The 23,398-nt window shown below is 51.4% G+C and overlaps 1 protein-coding gene across 4 annotated transcripts in view; it reads left to right on the top strand.

Annotated features, from left to right (window-relative positions):
* The window catches only part of LOC102460451 (UDP-glucuronosyltransferase 2A2), a 28,747-nt gene continuing 5,349 nt past the window's right edge, over positions 1-23,398 (top strand). Inside the window, exons 1-6 of one of the 4 annotated variants that reach the window (XM_006127952.4) lie at positions 44-226; positions 2,164-3,164; positions 12,902-13,536; positions 16,279-16,427; positions 20,698-20,829; positions 21,521-21,608. In XM_006127952.4, coding sequence (XP_006128014.2) covers positions 2,422-3,164; positions 12,902-13,536; positions 16,279-16,427; positions 20,698-20,829; positions 21,521-21,608 — 1,747 coding nt within the window. In that variant the 5' untranslated portion in view covers positions 44-226; positions 2,164-2,421. Of the gene's footprint in view, positions 227-2,163; positions 3,167-6,495; positions 7,279-12,901; positions 13,537-16,278; positions 16,428-20,697; positions 20,830-21,520; positions 21,609-23,398 lie in introns of those variants that run through there. The other 3 variants (XM_006127950.4, XM_075929278.1, XM_006127953.4) reach the window with 3 other exon arrangements.

Below are 23,398 nucleotides of genomic sequence, written 5' to 3'. Positions count from 1 at the left end.
GTTTTGACTTGCAACTCTTATATCATACTTATATCTGGCCCTCTTTTGGCTTTTGGAAGATGCCATTGCTGGTTTCCCATCTCATATTACAGATCTGTAGATAATCTTTAGTCTTTAGTAACTGGTACATGACACAGTGAGAATTGATTGCACAGAATACTTCTCACGGAAGATGAACATAATTCTTTACCGCCCTTGCTGTACCTGTTAAGGAGCCCTATTCAAGGTAAGCTCTTTGTATTTCTGCCCAGCACACAAGTGCTGCCAGAACCTGTTAGAGATAGATGAGGTGAGTAGCAATAGGACCGCATGCGTAGTTGCTTATATAACATGTTTGGTAGCAAAGTGGGTTTTTTCTCTTCACGAGAAGCTAGTTTAAATATATATCTGGATGTTCCATTGGCTAAAAGATTATTGCAGGGGGGGTTTCTGCAGTTTTCTTCAAGGCACTTCCATATTTTGTTTGTGTGGTGATATAATTTTATAGCAGTTTCTCACTAGATCATTATCTTGAGATGCTCACAGGGAAACCAAAGCCCGGACCTTGCAACTGCAGGAATCTGCCTAAGAGGAACCAGTTGCAGGATAGGGGGCCAACAAGCCTGCCCTCTGGTACATATGTATACATCAACTCTTAGGGCTTGTTTACATGGGGATAATGACCAGACTAGCTCCCAGTTTGGGCAGTGTCTTCTGGACTAAAAATCATATTTCTCTGGAATTATCAGGGCGCTTTGTGAGTGCACGGATTATTCTAGAATATAGTGACATTTATTCGGGAACAGTGCCCACAGTGGGAGGTATTCCAGACTAGCCATTGCATAATTTTAAAATTAGTAAGTGGAAAATCAGACCATGGCAGAAGAGTTATTGTTACAAAGCAGGGTGGTAAATTGCATTGGACTACTTGTGAGCTGCATTTGTCTACCTGATTAGTAACATTTGAAAAACTGCCTGCTGTTTATAAGAACTAAGTGTGAATTCTTATTATGCTGGTAAATTATTTTGACTTGGGATATACTGGGATGTTCGAGGACACCACCTTCATTTCTGTTACACACATGAGGTTGGGAAATCTTGTCAGTTAAAGTCTGAGTATGAAAGGCCCAAATTTTAAAAATTGGGGTCATAAAGTTGGGCTTCTACATTCACAGTTAGGCGTCTAAATAACTGGCCTGATTTTTCAGAAGGGCTGAGTATCCACAATTTCTATTAGAGGATAATTATTGAGGTACCTAGGTAGAAAATATGGGGTTGACCTTGCAGTGCCTGTGTTTCCAATGTTGCCCTGTACGAATGACGAGCTATGCTGGATGGGTATTGAGTGACCAATATTCACAGGTGTTTATTGAGGCTGAGAAGGGCGAGACAGTCAGAAAACTTTGTTAAATAGCCTCTCTACTAGATAACGGGAGTGGAGTTGAGGTAACGCCTATTTGTTAAGAAGACCACAGAAGCTGTGTTGGCAATTCCCTGCCAGGAAGTTTAATTTTACTACTGGGCAAACTGGCAGGGTAGCAAAAACCAGAATTCTGACACAGGCAGATGAACACAAGTGAGTGTCAGCACATCTTTTTTTTTCAAAAAAGGGAAAAAGGAGAAATATTTAGACCAAAAGAAAAACCAGTGCTAAACGTAAAGCAAGGCTGCTATAGTAAGTAACATCAGGCCTGTTGATGTTGCAGGGTGAGGGGTCATGGCCATGGGGGGAGAAGGTGCTCCTAATCCTGGCGCAATGTTGTATCTGGACCCCCGGCCCTTTAAATTGCCACTGGAGCCCCAGGTGGCATGCTATGGGCAGCCATGAAGAGCTTGTTGGGGAGGCTGGCTCCCAGCTCCGCCCCTTTCACCCAAGGTCCCGCCCCGTCTGAGGCATGGAGCCACGGCCCGTCACCTTGCCACCAGCCTGGTCAGTCTCTCCTCAGCTCTGAGTGACGTAAACACATAAATAACCAAAAACCCAAATTCACCCCTGTGCAGAGGGAGCAACACAAGGTTCATGTCCCGCTTAAGGCCCTTATGAAGGCCTATTGTTGAAGACTTCACTGAAGCGTAGGATTTCCTCTGGCCCTCTTTCTTCTCCATTGAAACTAATGATAAAACACAAGTGGAAAGAGAAGAGTTCAGCAAGAAATGTTGTAACACTTTGTCTTATTAATGCAGAGACATAAACTGCACTTGTGTTCCACGTGTATCCGTCACAACATAGGTTTCGAAAAACCACGAGGAGTCCTGTGGCATCTTCAAGACGTAGCGATTTATTAGGGCATGAGCCTTCTTGGGCAAAGACCCACTTCATCAGAAACATCTCTTCTGGAGCAGGTGTGTGTGTTGTTTGGAGTATTGGGCAAGTGGCTATTCTGCATCACTAAGAGAGACTGAGAGTGAAAAATCTATTCCTGTCTAGGCATCCAGCCGAAAATGGCTTCTACCACAACCAGAACCATTGCGTCAAAGAAGCACATCCAATTTCTAGCCCTTCAGCTCACTCTGCTAGGAACAGTCTTCTGTGGGAATGTGCTGATTTGGCCTTCAGAAGGCAGCCACTGGCTAAATATTAAGATTATTATACAGGAACTGATACGCCGAGAGCACAATGTCACTGTCCTGGTGTCAAACTCTTCCCTCTTCATCACACCGCATGGTGAGACAGCAGAGAAGTTTGAGGTGTTCTCTGTGCCTTTTGGGAAGAAACACATTGACTCCTTGATCAAAGACATAGTGAACTTGTGGCTGTATAATAAGCCAACAGCACTGACCTTCTGGAAGTTCTACAAGGAAATGGGAAAACTGACCAGGACTAGCAATGAGCTAAATAGACAGGCATGTGATGGCGTGTTAGCCAACCAGGATTTGATGGTTCGGCTACAGAGGGGCAAGTATGACGTGCTTCTGGCTGATCCGGTGTGTGTCTGTGGTGACCTAATTGCTCTCAAGCTCAGAATTCCATTTGTGTACTCTCTGCGGTTCACACCAGCCTCGACTGTGGAGCGGCATTGTGGGAAGATGCCCACTCCACCTTCGTACGTGCCTGCAGCCTTGTCTGAACTCACAGACAAGTTGTCGTTCCGCGAAAGAATAAAAAACATAGTGTCTTACCGCCTCCAGGACTACGTTTTTCAGAGTTATTGGGGAGAATGGGATTTGTACTACAGTGAAATTCTAGGTAAGCATTTAACTTTCATATTCTCTAATTACAATTTTTTAAATTATTGGCTTCTGCCACATGTTCTAAACTGCAATAGCTGCTCTATATTGAACAGGTTTCTTATTAGGTAGCTCCAACATGACTCAGTTTTCCCCTCAGGGCAGGTATGTTAACTTAGGACTGTTCTTCTGTGATGCAGGGCTAATTGGGTGAAAATCTTTGGCTTGCCTTACACAGAAGCTGCGGAGGGAGCGGGGGGGGGGGGGGGGGGGGGGGGGGGAAGGGGGGGCGGTGGCCGAGTTAGTCTGTACAAGATAAACTTAAAAAACAAAAACTCTCTATTGACTTTGATCCTTACCTGCTTCGTTTTAACTTCAGGTGCTTACTGATGATCCTTCTGCATTTCTGTTTTTCCATTTGATTTTTTCATAACTTCTGCTCCTTGTTTCCCACCCCGTCTCCTTTTTTTTCTTCCCCCTTCTCCCTTATTTATTTTGGGTCTGCACATCCTAAACTCAGCACTCCAGTCATCTAAAGAAATGGGCTGTGCCCATGATACCATCTACATGTTTTGTTAGTTTATAAAGTGCTACCAGACCTGTTTTTCATTTTTAAGTTTATCTTACACAGAAGATCAGACTAGAGGGTCTAAGTCTCCCTTCTGGCTTTAAATTTATGAATATAGAAAAAACGGCTTTCAAGTTTTCTCTGTGGCCATGCTACAAATCAATTGTGGAAGAAAGCCTGCAGGCAAAATGCTCTCAGCCGTTCCTCCCCAGCATGGCAGGTTGGCCATGGCAGTGAGGAAAATTCAGAGGTTCTCTGCAGGTACACTGAAATCCAGCATGGCTTTGTGACCAAAGCCCATGCTGACAACACACCGGCTCATTAAAACCAAGCCTCTCTTCTCGAAACAAATGATGCTTTCCTACACTGCATCTGGAAATACACACAGGGGGAGCTGTGATTTCATTTCACATTGGACCTTTGTTCCAAATTGTCAGTGGAGCGATTCTGCCTGGTAACAATGATAGTTTACGTAAATATTCATTGCGTGTGATCAGTGAATGAGGTTGTATGAGGTTTGAAATGTGAACTGCGCCTTGAACTCTCTCTTTGACTCCAGCAACTCACTGAGCACCTGAGCCCTTTATGCTTCAAGAAAATGAACCTTAATTGTCATAGCGTGATCTTGGCAGGTGACTTGGATTCCCATAGATATTCTGTTACAATTGCTGTCTCCTTTTGTGTGGGAACAAAGGGCAGAGAGAATGAAAAAGGAAGGAATGTTCCAAACAGTACACGTAAGCTGCAATGAAAGACACTAAGAATGAACAATTACAATGCAACTTGGCAAACCATGAGAAACATGGCCGGGCAGGAGCTTAGAAGCTATTTTTCTCTCATAGTGAAAAGGACTTAAACGTTTTCGTAAGTGCAGAGAAAATGGGTTGCCAGGAACAAGCTGCAGTTTCAAATCCAGCCTGTGGTACGCGACTGTCCCCTAGTGGCATACAGAGGAGCACCCAGCTCTTATACCAAACACCTCCTTGCATGGGATCTTGTGTAGTTCTGTTTCAGGTCTGTATTTGTCCTGCGTTATGGGATCTGAGCATCTCCCCATCTGTACCGGAGTTATCCCCTGGGAGGTGAGGAAGTACCGTTATTCCCATTGTACAGAGTCTGATCCCAGGGGTTGGGGGAGAGCTCTGCTCTCCCTGCTCCAAGGGGGCAGGGGCCTGCAGATCCTAGCTCACATGGGAAGCAGGGAAAGGTGCTCAGACCCAGTGTTGGAGGGGCAGGTTCCCCCTTGCTCCCACATCCAAGGCCACGAGGGTTCGAGGAGAGGGCCCTTGTGAAAAGCTAGCGCCTTTTCTGAACTACTTGTGCTACTCAAGGCACGTTAGCTAAACCGAGGGGACGCATTTATCGGAGCCAGATAGTAGCAACAGGCCTGTGGCTTGTTCTCAAATGTCAGCCAAGGGCAGAGTTTGAAGTTGGAGTGGAGAACAAGGGCAGTGGCTACCGCAGGCCCCAGTCAGCCAACCCAGTCCTGTGAGAAGCAGCTGCCTGCAGAGCCTTTGGTTGCTGCGTGTGTGTGTGTGGTTCTCATGAGCAGACAGGTGTGGGCCAGCTAGTAACACTGAGGAGTCCAGAAGGATCCCAAGCTGCAGACACATCGGACCATCTGAAAGACGGCCTTGATAGCAGGGGATGCTGGAGGCAAGTTCTTCAAACCATTTTTCCATCTCTGTGTGTGTGTTGGGGGGGACGGGTCAAGCAGTATTGCGTTTGAATGGTTTCATTCTAAGCCAGCTAGGTGCCTAACTCCCTGTAAAGCTAAGGGGAGTTAGGCACTTGTCTGTAGGGTTACCAGATGTTTTCAAAAAATACCAGACACACTTGATCTCAGATCTGGGGGAAGGAGGGAGACCAGCCAGGAGGGGAGTGGGGCTGGCTAGGGGAGATCGGGGGGGGGGAGGACCCACGCTTGATCTCAGATCGGGGGGAGGGGGGAGACAGGTCAGGAGGGGAGCAGGGCTGGCTGGGAGGAGATTGGGGGGAGCGGGGATGGCTGGGGGAGATCGGGGAGGGGGAACCATCTGGCGGGAAGCAGGGCTGGCTGGGGAGGGTTGGGGGGGGAACCAGCCGGCGGAGAGTGGGGCTGGCCAGGAGGGGCTGGGGGAGCAGGGCTGGTGGGGAAGGTCCGAGGGGGGAAACTGGCCGGTGGGGAACAGGGCTGGCTTGGGCACACACAGATCCCAGGGTGCTGCCCGTCCCATGCATGGGCCCGGTGGGACCCACAGGCGAGTGCTGCCCCGCCCCCTCTGCCCCTCTCCTCCCTACTGTGTAGCTGCGTACTGCCTGGCCGGTAGACATGCTCGCGCAGTGTGAGCACCTCTACCAGCCAGGTGGTACGCAAATACATACTGATACTCGTGATAATAATAAAACGTAATTAGAAAATACTGGACGTTTATGTCTGGAATTTTCTCAATTTGCTTCCTGAACAGAAAGCTCAAATACCGGACTGTCCGGTTCCAAACCTGACACCTGGCAACGCTACTTGTCTGAAAACCGCTAAGCAGCTGTTTGTCTCATTAGGCACTGAACATCCTTTTATAAATCTGGGCTTGGATGACAAGTCAGTGAGTGCCGAACTCCCAGTTGTGCCCTGGAAAATCTTCTCTCTTGTTTTAGCATCACATAGAACAGCAAATTCACGGCCTCTACCCCCTGCTGGGGAGAGCTGCAAAGTTTGAGCCATTCCTGGCTGTGTAGAATTCCCATCCAGGTTTTCCAGCTCTTTCATAAATCGGGGAGGTTTCCTACTGACAGCCTGATTTCTTTTGATGACTCTTCTGCGGCAAACAGAGCGGTTGTTTGCTGAGCCGCAGCGGCTGCAGCAATGGTACGTGTGCAGAGCACCCGCCGGATATTTCTTTGCCTCTCCCTGCTGATGGGGAACGTGCTCTCTGGGAAGCTGCTAGTGTGGCCTGCAGATTACAGCCACTGGATGAATCTGAAAGTGGTGACGGAGGAACTGGCAAGCATGGGGCATAACGTTACGGTGCTGGTCCACTCCGCATCCCTTTCTGCCCGCCCGGGTTCGACGTCCGCTCTTCATTTCGAACCCATCGAGGTCGGATTTACCTCTGACGGGCTGCGGTCGCTGTGGGATAAATTCCTGCAGTTCTGGGTCTATGAGAGAGCTCGGGTTTCCTTCTGGGAAATGCACAACACAATGAGGAGCCTCTCGCGGAGCGTCTCTCGCATGCAGAGGGACATCTGCAACGGGGCAGTCAAAAACAGGCAGCTGCTGGAAAAGCTGCGGTTGTCCCACTACGACGTGCTCCTCTCAGACCCAGTGCTTCCCTGTGGGGAGCTGCTGGCGGAGCTGCTGCAGGTGCCGTTCATCTTCACCCTGAGGTTTTCCCCGGGCTTTGCGTTTGAGAGACTGTGTGGTCAGATATTGGCTCCTCCCTCTTACGTGCCAGCGGCCACCTCAGAACTCCAGGAGAAGATGTCCTTCTTGGAGAGGACTGAAAACCTGTTGCTCTACCTTGTCCATGACATTCTGCAGCTCCTGGTGTGGAAGGAATGGGACTCCTATTATAGCAGTGTCTTGGGTGAGTTTCTGTAAGTATCCCCCTGATTTTTCAAAAGGGATGGGTCACATCAAGTGACGGAATGATTGTGAGCAGGGCCAGATTGGAAGCTGGTGTAAACTGGGGTCAGTGGGGTGGGGAGGTGGCCTTTTCAACAGAGGGGTTTCACTGGAAATTGGGAAATGCAATCAGTGGTCTCTCTCTTTTCCTCTGAGTCAGAGCGAGATACTTGTTGAAGTGAGTGGGGCTGCCTCTCCTCTGAAGCTCTTGTAACTCTCAGGAGTGACTCCACTGAAGTCAGCGGACAAACATGGGCCTAACACAGGGACCAATGAATTCTAGATCACAGCGGCTACACCAAATCCGGGCCAGCCTCTCTCCTCCTTCCCCTTCCCCTCATCCAGCGATGCTCCCCATGCTGATGATGGGAGTGTGTGTCTGGAATCTCCTCTGAAGCACGTGTCGTGAAGACCTTGCAGGAAGGAAGACTCCTTTTGTAGTATATGTACAGCTGGAGCACACATGGCTGTTACCAGTATTTTTCATCAACCCGTAACCAGGCTGGATTGCCGTTGAAAGAGAATAACAAGAGGGTCGAAGAGTATTTCATGTCCAGTTTTCTTTGTTGCGATGCAACATTCCTTTAGAGAAGGAGGATGTTATTATGGGATGGAAATTTCCTGCTTCAGTCTGACACTTCTTGTTTTGCGTGGCCAGTGCAGCCCCGCTTCAGTTATCCAAACGAGGGTCATGTCCGTCTTTGATTCAACCAACTTGATGAAGCCCTTCCACTAGAAACTCGTTGGCTGTCTGGAACCTCACTGACCTTGGCTTATTCTTGCCCTCACTGCATTTGAGCTAATGGAGGTTGGGCATAATTTTGCAAGCTACATCTGAGAACAGTCTCTGACTATGAGGCCCATGAAGGAACTGAGGATGGCTGTTCTGTTGCTATTCTCCACAGCTTCTTTCCTGTTGCTTCATGAAAGTGCATTTGAGGCCTGATCTACAGCCCATTAGAAGGACTCCCATTGACTTAACTGATCCATTCTAACATGTAAGAGGAAAACCCTGGCATGAAAAAGGTTGAGGCTATATACCCTCTGCGTAAGGAGAATTCCCAGGTGGCCAAGTCAAGTGGCATTTGGCCCTTTTCTGCCATGACAGTGGATATGTCTACATAGCAACGTTATTTTGAAATAACATAGTCCGCGTCTTCACAGCAGGCAGTTATTTGGACATAATGTCAAAATACTATCAAGCTGGAGGACTTCTTACTCCGACTCCTGTAACCCTCATTGCACGAGGAGTAAGGGAAGTCGGAGGAAGAGGGCTCTATTTCAAAATAAGTGCTGTGTAGATGCAGGGGCGGCCCAAGGCAGGCTGTGGCAGCTGGTGCCCCACGCGGAACATGCGATCGGCACCCCTGCCTGCATGGCCATCAATGGCGTGATGTCATCATTGGGCACCCCAGGCGCCCCATTGAATACGGCACCCTCGGCGACGGCCGAGTCGGCCTATCATGGGCCGCGCCTGTGTAGATGCTCCCAATTTTGAAATTAAGCTATTCAATAGACATAGCTCAATTTGCGTAGTTTATTTTGCTTTAAGCCCTGCAGTGTAGACGTACCCGGTGTGAATAGAACCTACCCTAATAGCCAGCAAAGAAGCAGCCAAAATAGGAAGCAAGACGAAGCAGAAGGAAGAAAAAGGAAAAGCTGGTGAAAAGAGGCCAAATACTCATAGGTGAACTATCCCAAATAGAATGGGTCTAATGCTTGTCCTCATTAGACTTTTGTAGCTGGAGGTAATGGATGGACAATTAATTGGATTGCCAGTTAACGTGAGATAATTAACACGTTTCTAAAGTCTTAGGCTTGTCTATACTACCAAGCTTTGTCACCAAAAATTGCCTTTTGGTGACCCAAACAGCAAGAGCGTACACCAGGGGTGGGCAAGTACTGGTCCATGGACTGGATTTAGTATGCCAGGGTTGGTCTCTGGTGCCTCTCTCCCCCCTGTATTTACCTGTGCCTCTGCAGGCATCAGGTGATCACAGCTCTAGGTGGCTGCAGATCACAGGATACTGTCCACCCCTGATGCACAAGCTGCAAGGCAACTTTGTTGCAGAAACTGGGTGTTTCTCCCAACAAAAGAACTTCCGCCCCTAAGAGGAACTTTTTTCTTTCCCTCTCCCTTTACTGCGGACAAAGAGAACTGTGTAGATACTGCTGTTCGTTTTGTCCACAGAACTGGCTTCCGCCAGCATCCCACAATGTCTGCCCTGATGGCTCTGCCCAGTGTTTTGGGATCTCTGCTGCCCTGCCGGCCTGCGCCCCCTCCCCTTTCAAAGCTCTGGGAAGTGTCTGACAGCTGAGTGAGCTGCTCCCTTTGGGGGACAAACGAAAAGCCAGAACTGTTCCTGTTCTGCCCTGCTAGGAACACAGCGGCAAGCAGGCTGCTGCTGCCGGGGGAGGGGGACAGACAGCTGCGCTGCTTTGACACCCCACAGCACGGAGAGCTCACAGAGGAGCCAAGGAAGCTGTGGGAAACCTCGGAGGGAATCCCAACATGTGCGTGGATCAGCTCTGCCTTCCCATAGTGCTGGCCTATGGGGTGCATACATTTGATTACAGTCCCTGGCTCAACGTAGAGTCCATTTTAGAAGAGTCCACAGACAGAGGCCCCGAAGTGACTGTTCTGTTTCCTTCATTCTTCCTGGACACTGATCCCTCTGGCCTTCCCCTTTCAGGTTTGAGGTGACCCGTATGCCATTTGCAAAGCAGGCCATGGAGTCTCTGAGGGAAAATGTTCTCCACCTATGGCTGTATGAACTGCCCACTGTTTCACACCGGGAGGCCGCTTCCGGGACGGATAGCTTATTGGAGAGTCTAAAACCAAAGCAACTTGCTGTGTGGTGGGGTGAAATGAGGAGCTGATGAAGATGCTGAGAGAGCTGTGTGTGTGTACAGCTCCGAGCACAACAGGGCCTGATTCTATTTTGAGGAACCGTTTTCAAAGTTGCTAGTTGTTTGCACTCTTGGCTCTAGTTTCTGTTTTGAATCTAGAATAACAAAATCAGGCCTCAGCAAAGCTGCCAGAGCTTGGAAAGAAATTGCTGATGGCCTATGCTCCCATAGGAGCTAAGGGCAAAGAAGAAGAAAGCTGCCAGAGCTTTTGCTGAGGTTTGCTTTGTTGGCGTCATGGCAGAAGTAGTTAATCTTGCTGGAGTTTGATTTGTATCAGAGTTGTGTGACTTAAACTACAGGCAATATTCCGAGGAAGCTGGGCGCTGACAAAATGCCTGCTCTGAGAAAGGACGCTTCGGTGAAGCCCTCGACTTAATTGGCTGATCAAGACAGGCATTCCTGGAGCTGCAGAGGAGAGACCTGGCTCTGAACCAATTTGCCACTTAATGGTAAAATCAGTCTGTACTGCTCAAAGCTGAGTGTCGCAGCAGCTCTGTTATCTACCTGCACTCGCAGTTCCCCACTTTGCAGTGTGTGTGAAAACCTGTTCCAGTATTGTGCCCTGGGGATGGGGCAGGGGGAGAGGTGATGCAGTGTCCCATGGAAAGATAACACAGTGGTCCAGGCCCCATCCTCCAAGGAGTTACCTCTCCCTTCCTCCCCGGGCTCTTTTGCTGCCCTCTGTGTCACCTCCTCCAGTGCTGGCAAAGGGCTGTCTGCCCAGGGATCTGCACACACACAGAGCTGGGGTAGGGTACTTAGGACTGTCCCACCAACAACCCTGCAGTGTCCCGAGAGAGTGATTCCCTGCTGTGGTCAGGGAAACAGGGCACTGTGCAGTCGTAAGTAAACAGCATTGCTGCACAGAGATGCCTGTCTCTGGTCTCAATTTCTCTTGCTTACAGGAACAACCCACAGGACCCTGAACTGTAACCGTTCACAGCCAAATACGGGATCCAGTTTTCAAAGAGAGAGTTTGTACGTTGGCCTTTCTGTTGAGCCCAGCTGGAGCAAGCCATGCAAGTGCCCAGAGAAATGGAAGACGGACAAAAAGAAACAAAACAAGACCTGAAACAAGGGGAGACTTCGCAAAAGGAATTCAAGCAGCCCCAGAAGGCTTTTTGGAGTGGCTTGGGGGCTGACTTGCGAGTAGAGGGGGAAGTCTCTCTTGGAGTAGCAACTACAAAGACCCTGGACAGTTGGGAGTTGCAACTCTTCCAGTTTCCACAGTGAGCCAGAGCAATGAGGTGATGAGCAACCTGACTGTCATGGGGCAGAAGATCTTCAATGACTTAGGGAGGGACTAAGAAAACGCTGGACCCTTTGGAACCTACCAACAGAGATGAACTGTGGCAAGGACTTCAGGAGCTGAGAAGTCACAGAGAAAAGACCATCAAAGAGTCATGGACCCCACTGGATTGGAAGGAGACCACCTAGATGAGGAACTGAACCCTCTAGAGGACTCAAGTAAGACAAGACATTTAATAATAATTGCCAAGGAAACGTGTCTTAGAAAATTCATTATGTGGAAATTTCCTCTAATGATTTGCCACTGGAAAGCAAATATTACTGTGCCACTTGTTAGAGCTGAAATCGTTGGCATTAGGGGACCCGAAAGGCTCGCCGGATCCCTGGTCTACATGTGTGAGGGAAGGAGTGGCGCTGTGGTCGCAGAAGAGGTGAGGCTGGCCCGAGCCTGTGGTGTGGCGCTCTGGAGGGCGTCGGGTGGTGCTCCAGCAGTGATTCTAAAGGGCTCTGGCTGCCGGTGGTGATTTGGGACCTTTAGAATCGCTGGAACCCGGGGTAATCATCTCCCCACCTTCGCCCGCTGGCGGGCCTGGCTGGCATCATGAGAGAGGTAGTTAAAACCGAGTCTTTTTGGGGGGCAGGGGTGGGTCTGTGAACAAACCATAGACACCACATTGGCCCTCAGACAAGATCCCGGAGAAACCGGGTGTTTGCCAGCTCCCTGCTCGGAGAACAGATGTCTCAGCAGAACGAGGGTTCAACTTTTCTGCTCCCAAAGGCTAATGGCATCGCTTCATGTTCTCTTCAGCCCCTCAGGAAGAGAGGCTGGGCCCCTAGCTGGCTTCCCTCTCCACCACACAACCAGGTGCTCATGTTCAAGGCAGTTGGGGGCATGATGGGTGCTCTGTGACCTGTAGGCACCAGCAGTCTCAGGCTGAGCACTGACGTCCAAACCCTGGCCCACATTGTGGCCTGGTGTGCTGTGAAGAGGTCAGGCTGAGCGGTAAGTGTGATGCCGTTTCCTGTGGGAAGATAATAGTGATCTGTGCTCTATCGCGCTCCTCTCCTCAGGCCTTGGCCGCCTCCTTTGCTGCCCCTTGCCTTACAGAAGTTCTCCTGCAGGGAGAACAGGGTCAGATTCCCCTTCCGGAGCCCTTGGCAGTCCATAACAGAGTTTAGTACCTGCTGAGCCGGTCCCCACGTATGGCAGTTTTGCACTGGAATCACCTTCTATCAAGATTGGAGCAGTCCGCCTTGAGGGCTGAGCTCGGAAGCGTTCCCACGCTGGACTTTGGCACCGAGCTCCGCTCCGGCGAGAGCTGCGGACGTGGCGCCATGGTGTGGAAGAAGTGGTTTTTTCTGGGGCTGTGGATTCACGGGTCCTGTTGGGGCTCGGGATCCTGCGGGAAGGTGCTGGTCTGGCCAACCGATGGCAGTCACTGGCTCAGCATCAAACTGGTGCTGGAGGAACTCGTCCTGCGGGGCCACGATGTGACTGTGCTGGTGCCGTCGGCAAACTTCCTCATGGATTACAATGACCCCTTCTCCCCATTTGACTTTGAGGTCCTGCCGGTGCCCTTTACCAAGGAGACCCTGGAGGCCGTGTTCGAGGACTTCCTGAAGCTCTGCCTTTATGAGCTTCCCCATCTGTCCTACTGGGAGGGCCTGGTGAAAACGAAAGAATTCATGGAAGCATTTACCAAGATATCCAGGCAGATCTGTGACAGTGTCGTGCTGGACTCCTGGCTGGTAGCCAAGCTACGGGACGTGGGGTTTGATGTTCTAATCTCAGACCCTCTTTCTCTGGGTGGTGAGCTAGTAGCAGAGTTGCTTGGAATCCCCTTTGTCTACACTTTCCGATTCTCTGAAGGGAACACGGTGGAGCGGCTGTGTGGGGGGCTTCCTGCCCCTCCTTCCTACGTGCCTACCAGCACGGGGGGACTGACGGACAGGATGTCCTTCACTGAGAGGATGACAAACTTGCTGCTATATATTTTCCACGACGTGTTTTTCTTGTATTTCTGGGCGGATGAGTGGAATCAGTATTACAGCAACGTCTTAGGTGAGACAAGTCTTTTGCACACACAGACTCACACAGCTACCCTTCTGAGACTTAGGCGAGACCCTGACTGCACAGACATTACTTTACAAATTGGGAAGCTACACTAGGAACTGCATTTTGATGCCTATATGACCTGATTTTTTTTCAAGAGCACTGAGCACTTTCACTGTTAACACCAGATATAAATATTGAACGAAATCTTAGAGATCATTTCCTTTTCGCTGTTTGATCAGTTTTTACCTTTCTCCAAGCTGGGGCAATTAGTTTTATAAACCTTTCTAATACCATTCACTTCCTGGTTTTCTCAGGTGGGCATAGCTGAGGATCCCTTAAAGACAAGTTGTTTATATTTTAAATGAATTTTAATGTCATAGAAACATTTCTACAGCTCCCAAGTTGTTGGTTTTTTTTAAACATGTGTTCATAAAGCCTGAATAGTCAGCCAAACCTGCCGTCAGTGTGGGCAAAGTCCTGCTCCCTTTTAAATCAATAGGAGCTAACCTTTATCACTGATCTCCAATTAACTGCCTCTGCGGGCTTTGATCTGTTTCTCTGGGAAGTGTCTAAGTGAGGCACAGGCTCAAAGTTAAGTTCCCAGTTGAGTAAAATATTCCCGCTCAAGAAGGGGGCTTGTGTGTGTACTTGAAATCAGCGGGATTTAAAATCATGCATAAGTGCTTTCCTGAACTGGGCCAGATCGTGTTGATATATTAATTATCCTGTATATCATAAGACTGTTTGTTATGTGGCAGTGTGAGATGTGTGATCTGAAACTCTCCTTCCCTTGCTCGAAAGCGCCTGAGTTTTGTGATCGGCACGAGCGGTAGGAACACGATGGCCCTGTGGCCAGTGCAGTCAAACGGTAGCATTTTCAAGCACATTGAAGTCCCGCTTTTTGAAAGTGACTAAGGACCAGCTGGGCAAAGGTAATTCAGCTGGACTTACAAACTCTGTGAATGCATCTCTACGTTTCAGTGGGAGTTAAGCACCCGACCTGCTTAAGCACGTCTGTAAACCCCACACTGCCACCTAGCGGCATCGTTAGGCACTGAAATACCTCGGAAAATCTGTCCCAAAGAATGTATCTGCGCCCTGCAGCTAACCCCTCGTAGCTGTTCCATGCCTCTGAGCTGGGCTCGCAGGGGCGCTGGGGCTGTTTAATTGTGGCATAAGGGTTCAGGCCTGGGCTGGAGCGGGAGCGCGAGAATCCTGCGAGATGGGTGCCTTGGAAATTGCTGCGCATTCAGACAATGGCCTTGCGTGTGCAGGCTTGGGGCCTATATTAGCAGGCCTGCATGGGCAGCACAGCCTGCCTTCCCTTGCAACATCTGTAACAAGCGATAAGCGATCCTAGCAAATTAAGGATCGGGCCAAAAGCAGCCGATACCTTAACCCCTAGGCCAGAGGCTCTTCCAAGTCCCTGGTCCTCACTGGGCCTTCCTTAACCCATCTGGAAAAGATAAGGCTGCTAACCACGTTGTACGTGTCCCTAGTGCTTTATCTGGACTTGAGAGATGTGGCTAAGCACCGCGAGCCAACAGAAGGCTTAGCTCAGGGAAGCGCGGCTTTGTGTGCGATAGCCTGATGATTGAAAGGTCTTGATGCTGTTGTCAGCTGTGGATGGTTTTCCAAACTGTGCCTGGGCAGCAATGAGAGCGAAAGCCTCCCTGATTATCAGCTGCCCGGCAGGGAAGCAGTTTGCTGGTTTGGCCGTCAAATGTATCGTCTCCATTAGCAGAACAGTCGGTCACCTGGGACAGGGCTTGGTGCTTGAGGAGCTTTCCCAGCCTGCTGTTCTCCGGTTCGATGTGGTGAGACCAGTCGCTCAGGGCTGGGATGCCGGTGGGCTGTCTCTGGGGAGGGTGTTACGAGCTTCACGTAGAGAGGCACTTAGCTCGGTGGAGCCTCGTTTTTAAATGAAGACACTTCCGCAGCGAGGGCCACGCACGGCAGAACCGCGTGGCCTAGACCGGGTGTGCGTGGCTTTCCCAGACCTGGAGGAGAGCACTGGGTAGCTCAAAAGCTTGTCTCTCTCCTCGAGCGAAGTTGGCCCGATAAAAGGTCTGACCTCCCCCACCTGGTCTAATATCCTGGGACCAACACGGGTAACACACCACTGCATACTCATTCACCCGTGTCGTGGTTGAAGTTTACTATGTCATGGTGTCACAGGGGTGAGAAAGTCCTGTTAGCACGTCAGGCCCCGAACGGGACAGGAAATGGGGCTGTATCGTCGGCAGGTTTCATCCTTAGCTGGGATCGGTGTGGCCGAGACTCTAAACGACTTTTTACTTCTTTTAGAGATTAGCAGCTTGTGTGCCCTGTGCTAATCCCCTGGGCAAACACTTAATCTCTGAGCTGAAGAGTTTGCTGTCTCAGGCCAGGTGTTAACCATTGTTGTAGTGATTCGGCTAACTGGGTCGCTTTAGACCAGTTTGTTTGTTTTGTGTGGATGTTGCTATTGATTCATGCTGCCTTGCTCCAGGAACCAGTTACCTGATGGATAAACAGGTTATAAAAAACCCAGAGACTTTTTTTCACAGAAGGGTGGAGGGGAAAGAGAGTTGAGGTCACCCGCCCAAGATCATGCACCAGGTCGGCGACAGAGCTGGGCTAAAAGCCAGGCCTTCTAAGTCCCAGCTCCGTTCACTAGGCCGCACTGCCACTCTGTAGCATCCAGGAGCGGCAGGTCTCAGAGCTGGCTCCTGCGACTCATTTTAACTCTCTCGCTTCTGCTTTCAGGAAAGCCCACGACGCTGTGTGAAACGATGGGGAAAGCAGAGATGTGGCTGATCCGGACGTACTGGGACTTTGAATTCCCGCGCCCGTTCCTGCCGAACTTTGAGTTTGTCGGGGGACTTCACTGCCAGCCTGCAAAGCCTTTACCTGAGGTACCTTCCTACTCTCCCTCGGCTGGCCACGCCCAGCCCCTCAGTGTTTCTCTGTTCTCCACAAGCAGATTGTGCCATGTGCGGGACGCTTGCCAAGAACCATGTCAGCCGGGAGCAAGAGAAATCGGTTACGCACTGCTGCAGTGCTGGGCGGTGCTGATTTACACCAGCTCAGGATCAGGCCTGAAGTCAATTGTTTCCCTGCCTACTGTGAGGGAGCAAGGGTCTGTGTCCCATGCTCCACCCCGGATCCCCTCCTGCCTGCTGGTCTGTTTGTGCCGGGGGCGGAGGCAGGCAGGCAGGAGTGGGGGGCTGCGTCATGCCACCCGTTCTCCTGGCCCTGGAGATGAGGGTGCTCCGGCTGCCTTCCCACCTAGTACAGGGTGTGTGTCTGGCTGCGAGTGTGCACTGGTCTCCGGCGAGAGAAGGGAGGACAGAAGGGGCAGGACCTCGGGCAGAGGGGCCAGTAGCTAGCCACCTCACGGGATGCGTTCACCCGCCACCCATACCTGTTAGTGAGACCGACAAACGTTCAAGCCGCACGAGGCTCCTCTTCAGGTCTGGGACATGGTGTCACAGCCAAAGGCGACAGTTGGTTTCTCATAAGTAACTAGCCCGTTTCAAGTGTCCATTTGAGGTGAGGTGGCCTGTGGACATCTCTCCAGAGATCGGGAGGGAAAGGAGGTGAGGGAGCAGTTGTGGGCTGAGAGCGCGCCTGGTAAGCGGTTGCATATGGTTGTAATGAGCCATGAATCCACTGTCACTGCTCGTGATTTTTAGTGTCTAAAGAGCAATGAATTTAAGGTCCCAGGCTCGACTTTTGAGCGTGCTGGGGGGGGGGGGGGGTTCCTTTGAGGACTGAGGGGTCAGGTGTGGAGAGGTCGTTCTGTGAAAACTGTTCGCCTTCGAGTGACCAAGTGTGGTTTTGGCTCTTCTCAGTTTCTTGTGTGAGAGCGTAGTGACTTACCAGGAGAGGCTGAGGGATTTCGGCTTATTCAGTCTACGGAAGAGAAGAGTGAGGGGGGATTTGACAGCAGCCTCTCTCTGTGACTTTGAGGCTTTTGTGCAGATCTGACAGTTTCCTTAGCTGGCTTTCTTCCGTCCGCTGGCCCCGAGGAGCTAGTGAACTGGCAGTTGTTGTTCTGAGTCTCAGTCGCTGAATACCGGACACCTGGCAACCCTAGCCATTTGCAAGCTGTCCCTGAGGGGGAGACAGCTTTGCAGGAGGTCTGTGAAAAGCCAGAGAGCTCAGCCGTCTAGTCCACAGGACAGTTCGGGGTGGCTGAGGGCCCCACGGTGGCCACCCCAAGCATCCTATGGAGAGGACCCGTGGGGTTACCTGGGGGTGGGGACCCTCTGCACTCACGGCGGCAGCGGGAACCGGAGCGACCCGACAGCCTGCTCTGCCCTTCCCTTTCCCATCCCATTGGGGGCAGGAAGCAGAACATCCCAGCCCCAGGGGGACCCGCTTCCTGCTGCCATGGAGAAGCAGGCGCGGTGGGCTGGAAGGGTGGCAGGGTGGGGGGGGAGGTGACCCCTGCTGCCGCCACACGAAGCCCCCCTTGATCTCCCGGGCCATGTTGCTCAGGGATGGGGGGCGGCGCAGGGGCGGGGTTTGGGAAGGGGTGACGGCTGCCCCATGCCTGGGCCTCTGAGGGGGTTGCCCCAGGCCCTGTGCTTCCCTCAGGACGGCCCTTCCAAAGAGACTTGTGAGTTTCGTGGCAGGCCCGCTCTTGGAGCAGGTGCCTGCTCGGCCTGAACCTGGGTCTCCCAGACCCGCCCTCTCTCCACCAGGCTGGGGTTGGCATGGTGCCTGCTCCCCACTCACCCCAGCTCCCCGGGAAGCTCAGGCAGCTCTCCTCTGGAACCTGCTCGGCCTGGGCTCGAAAGGGACCAGGGGGCTGGGGTTCATTCCCCGCACGGATGGGTCCCCCTAGCAGCAGCCACGCGGCATGTGAGGCCCTTGCCGACATCCCCTGGGTGCCCCGAGCCGGGCAGAAGGGGCGGGACGGCTTAGGCAAGTGTAGCAGCCTCGCCTGCCGGGGCGCGTCTGACCCCCATGGCTCTCGACTCCTCCACGGCCGCGGGGCTGGTTTAGCGGCAGAGCGTCGGGCTGCCGGGGCCTTGCTCCCACATGGGAAGAGACTCCAGCAGCAGGGGAAGGCGCTGGTGGGGGAGGCATCCGAGAGAGGCACCAGCTACTCCCTGCTGCAGACTCCCCCACTGCAGGGAAAGACTCTGCCAAGTCCCCGCCTCAAGGCAAGACTTCTCCAGCGGAGCAAGGCCCTGGCAGGGACGAGGCCGCACAGACCGGGCCTTTCCTTGCTGCCTCCCCTCTGCCAAAGCCCTTTCCTTGACCCCTGGAGCCACGGCGGGCAGTGGGGGATAGAGGCAAGGACAGACATTGCCTTCCCAAGCCTGCAAACCCTCTGGCTGGCCAGGAAGGCTAGGGCTACGGCGCAGCTGCCCGTCTGACGGCTGCACCGCCTGCTGGGAAGGCGGAGGCTAGAGGGTGTGGGGGGCAGTCGGATGGTGCAGTCTTGGCTCCACAGGGCGCCAGGCTGCGGAAAGGGAAGGGCCCAGGGCAGAAGGGATGGGGCTGGGGCTGGGGATGCCCTGGCGTGCTTTTGCCCGAGCTGTGTAGCTGCACATACAGGTTGAACCTCCCAAAGCCGGGGTGCTCTGGTCCGGCAGCGTCCTTGGGTCCTTCTGGTTGGACCGTGGATGTTGCCGGAGCAGGGCCCCGTCTCCCAGCCCCCAGAGGCGAGGTGCCCGAGCCAGCTGGGAGTCCTGGCTGGGCCGTCAGGAACTGGTCCTGCCGCAGGTGGGTAGTCCAGCCCTGGGGAGCCCCAGCCGCCACCGGGAGGAATCCCCAATCTTGCCCGAGAACCCCAGTGGCAGTGGGGCCAGCACCAACTGGGAGGAGACACCAGCCCCAGCCGGGAACCTGGTGGGAGCAGGGCTGGGGGAATCTGTGGCTGGGAACCCTGGTGGGAGCAGCCAGTGGCAGCTGGAGGGAATCCCTGGCATCTGGACAGTCCCAGCCCAAGGAGACTGACCATGGGAGCCCCGGCTTGGAGACCCCCACAGCCCAGAGGTGCCTTGACTTCCCCTGGTGCAGGAAACTCCCTGGCTGAGGATCTCTCAGGTCCCGAGGGTGCCAGATCAGGGAGGTCCACCCTGTACACTCCACACCAACGGAAGTGGAGTGTAGAGTGGACATAGCCAATGGGAATGAACAGATTTAACGGCTCTGTTTAGCATGTGTCTGTGCCTCACAGCTTTGTTAAACCACAGTCATTGGCTAGAAAAGCTGGACGTTGGCTTGTTGTACCTGTGTCCGCTACAGGAAGGAACCCTCTGCTATAAGACCTCTTCTGCCTCGGGGGGTGCTCTGGGACCAGGATCCCATAAAATGGGAGTCTTTTTGTTGAGAAGCTTTGCATTTTCCTAAGCACGTGTCTCTTGTCATGGGTATTTCTATTGTGCCCCTTTTGAGATGCAGGGCAGCAAAACCTGGCTTAGAAAATCCAAGTGGGAGCGTGGCATTTGAAGGGATTTTTTAGTCCAGCCTGCCGGCTCCAGGGTTGAAACCTGCAAACAAGCCAACTCGCGGCAAAGGGCTATGCCTCTTTCTTGGGGCTGTCTGTGTCTTTGGTTGTTGTGTGTTAGATTCCTGACTGGAGGCTGAGGGGAAATACAGTAATTACTCGTTTAACACGTGCCCGCTTAACACGTTTTTGCAATAGCACGATTTTTTTTCAGGAACGTTTTTCGAATAACACGACCGTCCCCGAAATAACACAAAAATAATCAAGTGGCGGGCTACTTTGTGCGGTGGTATAAGTTAGTGAAAACAGTGGTAATACGCATGCGTGGATGAATACACGTGGTCCCAGCGCTCCTCCGCTCACTCACGTGTTTATCTTTGTGTTTTAACAAACCGTGGCGACTTGTGTTGCTAGATATCTAATATTGACATTGGCAACCCAGCACCAACAAAAAATTGACTTTGCTACCACCACCATCTGAAACGCAACTCCCACCTTTTCCATTATTTTCAATGGGACGATGGACCCTGCATAGCACGTTTTTGCGTCACAAATGAACATTTTCAGAATCTCATCGATAGTGTTAAATGAGGAATTACTGTAAAACAATGTTACGCGTGGGCCGTCTAGGAGGGTCTTGGGTTTGTCAGACGCGTGCTGTGAACACAACACAATGGCGGCTGCTTCCCCCCATGAAAAAGGCTCTTGTCTCTCTTCAGGAAATGGAAGCGTTTGTCCAGAGTTCGGGGGAGCATGGCATTGTAGTATTCTCACTGGGATCGTTGATTTACAACTTAACCGAGGAGAGAAGTAACATGATTGCCTTGGCGCTCAGCCAGATTCCACAAAAGGTCAGTTTCTGTCGGGGCCCGGCCTTGCTGCCGCCAGGGGCAACGGCGTTGCTGCAAAATCCCGCTTCCCTCAGGCCACCACTTCCAGACTTCGTTGCCTCAGGTGCTTCCCCCCCTGTGCTCTGATTTCTCCCTCCTGCGGCTCCAGCCGAAGCCAGCGGGTTTGGGGCTTGCGGAAATGCAGGTCTGAGCCCTGGGTGGTCACAGAAAGTGAATGTAGAATATTTGTCTTATATTGGACTCACTTGAGCAAAACATATGAGGTGAGTTTCGCATGCCACGATGAGGCAGTGTGGGCTAGTGGACAGTGCACAGAAATAGGTTCTATTCCTGGCTTGGCCACCAGCCTCCTGGGTGACTTTGGGCGAGCCACTTCCCCGCCCCATGCCTCAGTTTCCCATCTTTCAGCTGGGGGTAATGATACTGGTCTCCAAGCACGTTGCGAGCCATTGTTGACAAGCCCCGTGGAAGAGTTTGGATAAATAATACCTTGGTACACAGGTGTGTGTAAATAAGCGAAGCAGCTCAAACCAAACCTTGCTAACCAAGGGCCTGACCCAAAAGCCCATTGAAATCAATGGAAAGACTCCGGTAGATGTCAATGGGCTTTGGATCTGGCCCCAGCTTGCCTTGCAATGCGGCAATGCAGCTTGAACAACGGCGCGTGAATCTTCAAACTTTTTCGTTCAAGGTTCTTTGGAGGTACAAAGGGAAGACGCCGGAAACGTTAGGACCCAACACTAAGATTTATGACTGGATCCCCCAGAACGACCTGCTTGGTAAGACTCTGCGGATGTGTTCCTAGCTGAGCTTTTCTCAGCCCTGAAAGCGTGATCCCTCCCTATTTTATTCTATTAATGACAAAAAGAGACGGGATTGGTCATTGAACACACAGGCTAGTCCTGCAGCCAATAGCAGTACCGTCAAGGCTGTGTTGGAAGGCTAAGCTGTTCAGTGTGTTCGTTATCTAGTAGGGAGAGGCACTCAGCCTTAATTCCGCTCGCTGACGGTAGCCCAACAAGGATCGGATTCATTTAGTTTGATGTTTAGTTTAGAAAAGGGAAGACTGAGAGGGGACATGATAGCGGTTTTCAAGTCTCTAAAAGGGTGTTATAAGGAGGAGGGAGAAAAATTGTTCTCCTTGGCCTCTGAGGATCAGGACAAGCAGCAATGGGCTTAAACTGCAGCAAGGGAGGTTTAGGCTGGACATTAAAAACTTTCGAACTGTCAAGGTGGCTAAAAACTGGAATAAATTGCCCAGGGAGATGGCGGAATCTCCATCCCTAGAGGTGTTTAAGTCCCGGCTTGACAAAGCCCTGGCTGGGTTGATTTAGTTGGGATTGGTCCTGCCTTGGGCAGGGGGCTGGACTCGATGACTCCTGGGGTCTCTCCCAGCCCTGGGATTCTGTGATTCTATGGTTCTTAGTAGTTCAGTTTTGGCAGTGAAGGTTTGTTCTTTTAGTGCTCTATCAGGTACATTGCTGGCCCCCGTGGGATCAGTTACACAAGCACAATGGGGAGCTGTGGAGAGAGCAGAACTGTGGCAACAGCCTGCGACTCAGTCTACACAAGTGGCACGTCTTCCCCGGGGCCAGGGGGCTCTAAACTGCACAGCTCTTGTGCTTTTTCGACGCACACCAGCTTCAGCTGGGGGCTACGACACATCAGGAAAGAGATCTTGGCGTTATCGTGGACAGTTCTCTGCAAACTTCCATGCAGTGTGCAGCAGTGGTCAAAAAGGCGAATAGGGTGCTAGGAATTATTAAGAAAGGGATAGAAAATAAGACCCAGAATATCTTTCTGCCCCTGTATAAAACTATGGTACGCCCACATCTTGAGTACTGTGTACAGATGTGGTCTCCTCACCTCAAAAAAGATATTTTGGCCTTGGAAATGGTTCAGAAAAGGGCAACTAAAATGATTAGGGGTTTGGAACGGGTCCCATATGAGGAGAGGTTAAAGCGACTGGGATTTTTCAGTCTAGAAAAGAGGAGACTGAGGGGGGATATGATAGAGGTCTATAAAATCATGAATGGTGTGTAGAGGGCCGATAACGAAAAGTTATTTATTAGTTCCCTAAATAGAAGAACTAGAGGACACCAAATGAAATTAATGGGTAGCAGGTTTAAAACTAATAAAAGAAAGTTCTTCTTCACACAGCGTGTAGTCAACCTGTGGAACTCCTTGCCAGAGGAGGCTGTGAAGGCTAGGACTATAACAGAGTTTAAAGAGAAGCTAGATAATTTCATGGAGGTTAGGTCCATAAAAGGCTATTAGCCAGGGGATAAAATGGTGTCCCTGGCCTCTGTTTGTCAGAGGCTGGAGAGGGATGGCAGGAAACAAATCGTTTGATCATTGTCTTCAGTCCATCCTCTCTGGGGCACCTGGTGCTGGCCACTGTCGGTAGATAGGATACTGGGCTAGATGGACCTTTGGTCTGACCCAGTACGGCCGTACTTATGTTCTTATGGTTATAACGATCAGCTCTATCGTTGCTCGCATCAATCCAGTGGCCAGCTAGACTGAATGTGAGCAGGAAGCTGGGCTTTGTCGGTCACGATCAGATTAC

This window comes from Pelodiscus sinensis, chromosome 5, assembly GCF_049634645.1.
Source record: "Pelodiscus sinensis isolate JC-2024 chromosome 5, ASM4963464v1, whole genome shotgun sequence".
Taxonomy (NCBI): domain Eukaryota; kingdom Metazoa; phylum Chordata; order Testudines; family Trionychidae; genus Pelodiscus; species Pelodiscus sinensis.
Note: the sequence above shows the minus strand (reverse complement) of the source record. Positions and strands in the feature narration are given on the sequence as shown.